At 36.9% G+C, this 10,074-nt stretch overlaps 1 protein-coding gene across 24 annotated transcripts in view; it reads right to left on the minus strand.

Annotated features, from left to right (window-relative positions):
- map7d3 (MAP7 domain containing 3) overlaps window positions 1-9,639 on the minus strand; it is a 30,789-nt gene extending 21,150 nt beyond the window's left edge. For all 24 annotated transcript variants that reach the window (XM_077236203.1, XM_077236201.1, XM_077236200.1 and 21 more), the window contains exon 1: window positions 9,514-9,639. In XM_077236203.1, the coding sequence (XP_077092318.1) occupies window positions 9,514-9,601 (88 nt within the window). In that variant the 5' untranslated portion in view covers window positions 9,602-9,639. The remainder of the gene's footprint in view (window positions 1-9,513) is intronic.
- Window positions 9,640-10,074: the final 435 nt, after the last annotated feature.

The following is a 10,074-nucleotide window of genomic DNA, read 5'->3' on the forward strand; positions in this document are numbered from 1 at the left end:
CAACTGGGATTATTAAGCTACACTAAAGTATTAATGTTATTTTTAATTAAGGCAGTTTAGAATGTTTTATGATTTTTAATTTGTAAGAATAATTTGTACATGCTATATTTGTTTTTTTTGCACTCTCACTCACTGACTATTTTTTAATATAGAAGTGAGTTTTGTTTTGTATGCAAGTAGGGATTGATATTAAAGAAATTAATGTATTTAAAAAGTGCTAAATAAAACGGTTTGTTCAGTTCAGTGCTGTTGTTATAATTGTCAAAATAGAAAAAATAAATAAATAAATATTGATTTATATTGGTTATCTAGCACATAAACACACAAATAATAAATAGGCTAATTGTAATTGGTAATAAAAAAATCAATATTGGTCGATCTCTAGTTGCACACATCTTTTTTTAGTCACAAATATGAGTGAAACGCTCACTCTGTCGAGCCCTGCTTATTCATATAGCAAATAACATTAATAATAATAATAAAAATTACGATAATATCGTAAATAAATTCATTTATCGCCACCGCCCTAAATGTAAGTGCCTGCCTCAGCTTGTTTGAATCCTCCCCACATGAATTGCATAGCAACTGTTGCTGTGTCACACTCACGCCAAGTTGGGAACAGAGTAGATGGTGCAATCATCAGATGAAGGACAAAACCTGCATCTCTGGGCTGTATTGCTACAACAACAATCTGAGAATCATTCAGCTACATTTGCACAGGCTATAAAAGAAAATGACTCGTGTGATCAACTCATATTGCTTTTGTCCGATAACTGACATGCAAAATTACTTTATATTTAATAATTTTTTTATATTATTATATTTAATGATGACTGTTATTTTACAAATATCATGAACTCTGGTAGATGGATTAGTAAGATTGGCAAGTTCTTTTTTTACTGTTTACTTTAGCTTTATTATTTTGGACAAACGACAACGTGTTAACAATATTATAATAAAAATCATCTCAATTATTTTTTTTTCAATTATTACTATTATGACACAATTGGCTAGTTGTTCAGACAGCCAACCAACAAGCCAATATGAAAAAGTGCAGTTTTGCACATCCCTAGATTAAAATAGATGGAGCTTTAATACTGCATATAATGCCATCCAAAATAACAGCAGGCTGGGTAATTCCCACTGAAGTGAAAGTACCATGATACACCTGCACTAAATGCTTTATTAAAGTACATGCTTACATTTTAAGCAAGCTGCTCTGAAATCAATTATCTCAACTGAAGCTCAGGACGATCTACAAGGAGGAGGGATGTATGTGTAGAGCACTCAGGCCATAGTCCGTCAGACTCACTGAATATGCAAACGCCATCCGAGTCATACTCTGAACCTCACACTGTGGGCTTTGCGACACGCGGCATGCAAATGAACACCGGCTCAACAATGGACAAACACAATGGAGAACATTATCTAGGTCTTGCACATACATTCATGATGTAAAGACAATGAAGGCAAGCCCAAGCTGACCTCAAACTGTTCCTTAGAGCAACTCCAATTAGTCTGCATGTTCTTTATGGGCCACTAAACAATGTGCTAATGTTTAAAAACATTAGACAAACATACATATGTGGATAGCTAACAGCTGCTGTTAAGACTTTATTATTACCTTACAGAGGAAATTAGACCGGTATCATTGAGTGAGCACACAGCAAACAGTTGCTTTGGTGGCTGAGTAGGCTACATGTTTAAATTAGTTTGCATATCCTGAAAACACACAGCATGACCAAAAAGGATTTTTTTTCAGCAGACCGTCTCAAATTACTATACATAAGTAAAATCTGTTATTTAAGCATGCAAATACAACAAGCATTTGGTCTTAATCTGTACCAGACTGAACGACAATGCATCGATGTGATTAAGATACTCAGTTATCTAGTGTCAAAACTGTTGTCAGTCACATCAACTATCAGATCCTGCACTATTGCCTTATATCGCTGCCACAGACACAATCAAAAGCCAATCGGCATTGTTCTCAATATTTAAACTGTGATTGCTGATCATTGGGCTTTAAATTATATTTTGAGTGAAAACACTAAAACAGACATGGGTTGCATCATCCCTTCTGACAACAGCTGCCCCGTTTAAACAGTCAGATGACTAGATGGGCTGTTCAACAAACCTTCCTTCACTCAGTCTGACAGAACACAAAGAACGGTTATACAAATAGCAACACTATGCTCTCTATGTCCTGCCACGCACATCCAAGGAGATCCAGCAGTCAGAGAGAGTCAGCGCTCAGTGGGTCAGTGGGGTCCTGTTACCGCTCGCTGTTTGCCTCACTCTTTTTTCTTTTCGCTGCAGTAGCAGCCTGTTATTGGGACAACAGGAAGTGCTCTAGGGCAGAGGCCTGGGGAGGAACGTGCCTGCACTTTTCAATTATTCAGGCCTGAGCAGAAGGTGCAGCTGTGATTGTACATACACGTATTTAAACAAACACGTACCAGCATTGTACAAAAATGCATATCAAAATTAACTAGTTGGTGAGTTGCCTTAAAGACTATTTAACTAATTGATCTAAAGTAAGTCATTTGTAATAAGTTGGTTTCAGGTTCACCTGACATATTTAACACGTTCTGGCAATCTGGTGAAAAACAGAACAATGAAGCATAACAAGTTAAACAAAATGCAAGGGTCGTAAAACATGTTGATTTTTTTAAAAGCACAAAGCTCATGGCGGAATGTTTAAAAAAAGCAGTGCCTTTAATATATAAAGGGGGTTCTTAACTCTGGCCCTCAAGGTCCACTTTCCAGCAGAGTTTAGCTCCAAACCTATTTGAACAAATCAAACACACCCCTAAACATCACGGTCTTCAAGCCTAGTAGGCTGCGTTTACCTCCACTTTTTTGCGTTTTTCACATACTGACGACAATGTTGTCAAAACGATCCCCTTCCATATGGATCCACAAAAACTATCAAAAACTCTGTATTATGCATGCCAGGCCAGTAGTTGGCAATGTCACTTTGTAAAGAAAAACTATGTGCTTCTAGAATCAACACATAATACGCATGACGTCACTGTTTTCACAAATTCGTAGTTTTGCAGTTTACACAGAGACGATAACGGTATCGTTTTCAAAAAATTGCATTTTGAATCCCGTTTTCAAAAGTTTGTATTTCAGGCCCCCGAAATGCGGTTGTCGTGCAAATGAATGGCCAAAATGCATAAAAAGTGTTCCGTTTTTTGATTGAAAATGGTGTTGTGTAAACGATCCCTTAGACATAAGATGTTTCTCAATTCCAAGTAGTGGTCGACCGATATATCGCCACGTCGGCCGATATTTGGCTTTTTTAAAATATCGGCATCGGCCGATTAGTTTTTCTGATTGGCAGATGTGTTGGAAGCAGGACTTTTATTTTGACGGCCGGCACTGAGAACACAAGCAACTGAGAAGTGAACGCCAGCGCCTGAATCTGATCCACAGCGCTCACTCACGTTCTCCGTCTCTCTGTCAGTCATATCTAATACTTTGTTAGACAGAACCGGTGGCTACAGAACTGGTAATCAAAGAAAGTAAATGGTATGCGAAAAAGTAATGCATTTGCTTTTATATTATTTGTAACCGAAAAGGCAAACAATCAGGCTAAAATACTTTCTCATTTACCGTCAACATTCAGCAAATGCGCATCTACATAATTTAACAAATCTCTGAATATCTAATAAAGATTTAATTTCACAAACCTTGCAGATTTAATCGAATCCAGCTGTGATATCTTGTGAAGTGTGCATTTGTAGCCTGCATAAAAGTGTTCCTGCAATTGACGGTCTGTGCGAAGTGAGTAAATGCGGACAGAAGACGAATCAGCTTCATAGGAGACGCGATCGAAAAACTTTAAATCCTTCATTTTAAAATATGCTGTGCTATATCCAGTAGCCCACTGTCTCATATTCATGTCGTTTTCACTGTGTGCTGTATGTAAAATTAGCGTTACCATGTCAAAAGTCAAAGTAAAAAAAATATGATTATCAGTGCGCATGAAATTACCAGATTACTGAGTGCCCTGTTACAGTGTTTACTTCCTTTTTATTCACATATTCATATATTTTTAAACAATTACTTTATTTGTGAAAAATACTGTAATTGCAGATTCAAGAAGTTGCCATCTACAGTATAGGGCCTAAGCATGTTTATTTGAAATATTTTTCGACATATTTATTAAATTTATCTAATTTATTAAATATTGATTTATATCAATATAAAGTGTGTGTATATATATATATATATATATATATATATATATATATATACACACACACACTTTGTATATATATTATTTCTTGTGGAGAATGGTCTTGTGTGCTGAGCGTCACCCACGCGCCACACTGGCCTCGAGTCTCTCACGGAGGAGCTCCAGAAGGATAAAAGGAGTAGTAATGACAGTGAAGGATGAGAGGACCAGGACTGAGACTTTACGTTACGTTATATTTATGTTTGTGTGGCAGTGTGAGGAGCTGCCACTTTACTTTCATTTTGTGTTGGTTTATTTTGATATTAAAGTTTCATTGAACGTTTGCTGGTTCCCGCCTCCATCCCTGAGCTTTAACTTTGTTACATTGGTCCCAAAACCTGGGAGGAAGGAAGTGTAAAGTCCCAGGCCTGCTACCAGGGATGTAACGGTATGAAAATTTCATATCGCGATTATAGTGACCAAAATTATCAATATTATCACGGTTTTGTTTAATATTTGGAAATCAACATACAAAAAATAAAATTAGCAGCTCTATGCACTTTTTTTAAGCATACACATTAAAATTATATGACCGTAGTCAATAGCATTATAACGCAACGCACATCTCTGCTATCACCGCGGACTCGCTCTCTTGTTTCATTAAAATGCTATTATAAATGAGGTTAGTGGATAATTTATCAGCAAATGTTATTATAGTGGGGGAAATAACATTTAGTTACAAATAAAAGGTAAAATGTTCCATTGATGAAAAACAAATAAATGTATTTACATATACTATAAGATGAATAGACATTTATTTTAAATATTGCGCAGCTTTTTCATGAGGCAACAACATTTGATAGATAGGACAGAACAAGAAAGACCATTAATAATCTTAATTTTTAATTGGGCAAAAATATTACAGGGCTAATATGAAAGGCTTCGATATAGAGCGCAATGATGTGCTTGAAGCAACATTGAGTCATTACGCGCAGGGCTTCGCATTGAAAAGTTCAGAAAACAAGGGTAAGAGAATAGATATTGATGCTTAGTGTATCATATCCATGCAACAGTTTATTAAAACCTTTTCTTTTAACAATTGTACATTTCAGTTACTGTGCGCGTGAAGCACAATTCATAGTGCTCTCTACTCAAGTGTGATCTGACACCCGGGAAAAAGATTTACAAACAGAAATAAACTGTTAAAGTATAATACAAATAAAGTATAATAAAATAACCGAACGCGACGCGCTGTTTGAATGCTGAATGGACAGAGAATGACTGAGGAGAGATGAGTTTCCATTAAAACTTTTACGACTTAAATGTTCATTTGTACCTCACATTAAGCTATCGAATGGCTTCGATATGCGATTAATTCATTAATCTGGTTTTAATCGATTGACAGCACTAAAACTCAGTCATCATTTACTCACTCTCATGTTGTTTCAAACAAGTTTCTTTTTCTGTTAAACACAAAAGATGATATTTTAAAGAATGTTGGTAACCAGACAGTTGATGTTAGCCCTTCACTTCCAAACGTATTTTTTTCCTACTATGGAAGTTAATGTAAACGTTCAACTGTTTGATTACCAACATTCTTTAAAATATATTTTTTTGTGTTCAACAGAAGAAAGAAACTCATACAGGTTTGGAACAACTTGAGGGTGTATAAGTGATGACAAAAAATATCTATTTTCGGGTTAACTATACCATTAAGTAGGCATATTGAGAAACGTTCATACACTCTCGAACTTCCCTAAGCACTTCCCAGCAGGGGAATCCTCGCCGCAATTTGGAAGTGTGTTCAACTTCGTCAAGTAGGTATTTGGACAGACCATCGACCCCTCGATTTTGACTGAGGGATTGAGTCTACTCATTTGTACACTTCAGGCAGGTCCATAGACCACAGTGCAACACAATTGTGACGTCCCAACATCAACTCGCAGTGCGTGCAGCCGTGCACTTCATTTACCTACAAGTGATCAAGGGCTTAGGGCATTCCATTTAAACCCATTGCAAGGGTTCTTCTAGTAGTGGACACTCATGCAATGTTAGCAATGACTTACATCTGAGTGAATGAGACAGAGGGAAGTTAGTGAGGGAAGGGCAAAAAAGAGTTACAGACAGGTGAGTTTAATAAAGGTTAGAGCTCAACTCTGCAGGAAAGTGGACCCTTAAGGTGCAGAGTTGAGAACCCCAGACCTAAAGAGATCCATGTGAACATGTATGGCTGGTGCTAAAAGGCGATGAATTTAAAAGATAGGCTACAACTTTTACAAGAAGGTTTTTCAAAACAAATTGTCACAGCTAAATCATAGCACTCTAATTAAAGCAAACACACAGCTGCTTAAAATATCAAAAAGAAAAAAAAAGACAGAAGTCTAGATGAACTAGTTGACGCAACCCCATCCACAAATGTAGTTCTTGTCCGGGAATAGTGGGGACACCTGGGCTACGTAAGCTTGGGCTATTTCAAGAGGTAGAGCGATGACGAAGTGTGGGCAGTAGGTCATGCTTGCTTCCGGGTGGCTAAAGACAATGTTATCATCAGCTATGGATCTTTAAACAAGTGTGATGTGCACCAACATGGTCTTATTGGAAACATGTGCCTCTCCCTAAATTTTTGCAAAATGCTTAAATCTTACTTATACGACCTCAAAATACTTTTACTATTGTCCATGATTTGTAAACTAATCCATTTTGATGTTTACATCACATTGTCAGCTCCATATGTAGTGTATGAAGTTTGTGAAGCAGTAAAAAGGATGCACCGATTCCACTCTTTCCAGAACGAGGCCGATACTTATACTTTTATTTTTAGTACTTTCCAATACAGAGTACCGATACCTGTATTTTCATAGCATTTTTAATTTATTTTTTATATTGGGCAGAAAAACCAATAGAATATTAATCAAATTAGCAAATTGACATTGCCAAGAGGCCTAATTTTGCCTGTTAAAATGTATTGTAGGAACTACTGTTACTTTCAATGTTCATATTATTGCTCTATCATATTTTACTTTTAATTTAATAGCACAGTGAATATTTAGAGCTGCTCCAGCAGGGCTCAACCATTCAAAAGCATTGAGTGATTTTCTCTGTCTTTTGTTGTTAGATTATCGTTGAGGACAAAGACAGCAGTAGGTTTATTAGGCCGCGGTCACTTTAAGAGCTACTGTCACTGATCGGCCTTTATAGAGACCCCCGATCAAATTATTTAAGGCTATTATCGGCCAATATCGATCAGCGCCCGATCAATCAGAGCACCCTTAACATTATATTTTGGTTAAAACTGAATGACATTTATGAAGACTCACTTGACATTTTACTTAAAAGCAACATAAACATAATTTTGCAGAAATGTTCCCACAGGCAGAATGGGTTCCAATGAGACTGGGTTGCACATTTGAATGCTGCAGCACTTAAACAAATGTCTCTACTAGAAAAGACAAAAAACTCAGCAGGGCAATGTACAGCGCCTGTAGGACTAAAATACAATAAGACATTCTGCTTCACAAACGTGTTCTATAGCCTACTGGTTTCACTAAAACTACTGACTTCAAAATAACTCAGAGAGAGGAGATTCGCTGACTATTTAACGATGAAAATTACAGTCCTCATTCTGACAGACAAGATTGAGGAGTACGCTTGATAAACAAAGGTGCTACCAGTTTAATATTGACTTAAAACCTGGTGGATTATGATATCAAAACAGCTCAAGATTACATGGCTCTAACTGGCCATGTTATTTTTCATGCTCTTCAATAATAGAAATAAAACTCAAAAATGCAAAGGGGACAAATTAATAAATAAAAAAAACACATATATGTGCTTTTTTATACCACTGGACTCTGTCTTCATTATGCTTGCAGTCAGACCAGGGTTTACTCTGGCAGGATGCAGATCTTGATGTGAACTCACTTTGAGGTTTCTAACCACACTGTGACCCGCTTCTAACAATTGAATGAATTGAATTCAAGCTCTACAACAGTAAAAGAAGCTAAATGACATACAAAAGCAGAGGCCTTTCAGGCCTGTTATGTACAGTACCTTACACAACAAGGCCTAGGAACTTTTACAACTCCATGAGCTTAACCACAGGCTACAGTGAAAGCTAAACCTTCTCGTCTATTAGTGGCATAGGCTAAACACAATACATCAAAAGTGCAAATCATTCCTCATTAGCAAGGCAGAAGAGCATGCAAAACAAGCAACCCATACATGTTTTCATAAGAGGCACTAGTAAAACTAGCTAATAGAATTTGAGGGTTTGCTGCTAAATGCAACATCAATGATGTTGATAGTGAGAAAATGACAGTTTATATTAAACCTGAACCATCATATGGTAAACGATCTAGTTAAGGGTCCATATTAAAGTGTAATGAGAGTCATACGTGACATCCTGTTTAGCAATTACTGACCAAGATGGCAACAGCATCTGCAAGAAGACAGAAACTCACACACTCAACATAATAAGATGATAAAGCGACAGATACTGATAAACATTCAACGGTCAGTAAACTGTAGTTCGGTGCTGCAGCCTGCATGTTCAATTCCACATGCAATGATAAATTTCACTTATATAGCTCAACTCAACTCAACACAAAATAGTCAAAAATGCAGTTCTCCAATAATAAACTACACATTGATGGTTTCACTTATATAGCTCAACTCAATACAAAATAATCACCGTTATCAAACATGCAGTTCTCCAATTGATTCTGGAGTTTATACGTGAACTATTTCGACATAAATTTCAGTGTCTCTTTTTGCTAGTCAGATAGGAAGCGCATAAAGAAGTCAACTTAGGAGACTGCAGAGGGTTTATACACATTTAAAAGCACATTTTTAGAGACTATTTTGTGTGATGCTAAAATTACATTAACTTCAGAATAATAAACATCTGTCACAAAGGTTAGGTTGGTTCGTACAGATGAGAGCGCCATACAAAGATGTGATGATGTATCCCTGTCAAACAAGACACTTCTCAAACCTCCCAACAGATCCGGCGAACAACAACATTGAAAACCCTTAGGACTTCATACATTCATCCAATCTAAACATTAAACTCCACAGGAACATACTAGTGAACAAACACAAACTTGTTGTCTGGTGCTGGAGTAAGTTTAGCAGTTAGCTGGCCGTTATCCGTCCATCTGAGCCCGCTAACTCTCCCCTCTCAAAAGCGCCTCAATGAAAGTAATGGATTTAAGTCCTCAGTCGTCCAAACAACATCCAAACAAAGCCACGGTACTACATATATGTCATATGATTGATTTAAGCAACGAGAACTTGTCAAAAGAGCTTGTAAATCAATAAATGTTTACCCATTTGAGCCCGCAACCCTTTGAGAGACGTTGCACCCTCCGCCATTTTTGCCGAAGTTTTTTTTCCTGCTGTTTGGCGCTGACACATTAGAGGCGCGGGAGGACGCTCTGCTCAACAAGCCATGCGCTCCACACGGTGACAGCGACATCTAGCGTTAGACAGCACACACTGCACGACGCAGCATGAGTGGTTGGACTCGGAGCGACTCGGAGTCGGTTATTTTCAAACTGGTGTCCGTGACCACAAGAGGGAGCCACCGAGTCCGTGGAAAACTTGTGAAAGAAAACATTTTTTTTTTTAAAAATGTTTTAGGGCTGACAAAGTTACATTACTCAAATAGTAAGTAAAAGTTCTAAAGTAAATCTTAATGCAAACTAAACATTTTCCAGATAGATATGTATGTTAATACGTGTTGCTTTGACTTGACAATATAAAAGCCAATTATTTGGTTTGTAATATCACACTTCTCACACAATTTAAAAAATATTACTCATGAAAATATGTAATTGTCCTTATATTTTAGGTAGGAAGTCCTTTAGTGTAAAAAAATATATGATGAG

This window comes from Siphateles boraxobius, unplaced genomic scaffold (genome assembly GCF_051911475.1).
Source record: "Siphateles boraxobius isolate OS27281-9 unplaced genomic scaffold, OSU_SipBor_1 2, whole genome shotgun sequence".
NCBI classification, from domain to species: domain Eukaryota; kingdom Metazoa; phylum Chordata; class Actinopteri; order Cypriniformes; family Leuciscidae; genus Siphateles; species Siphateles boraxobius.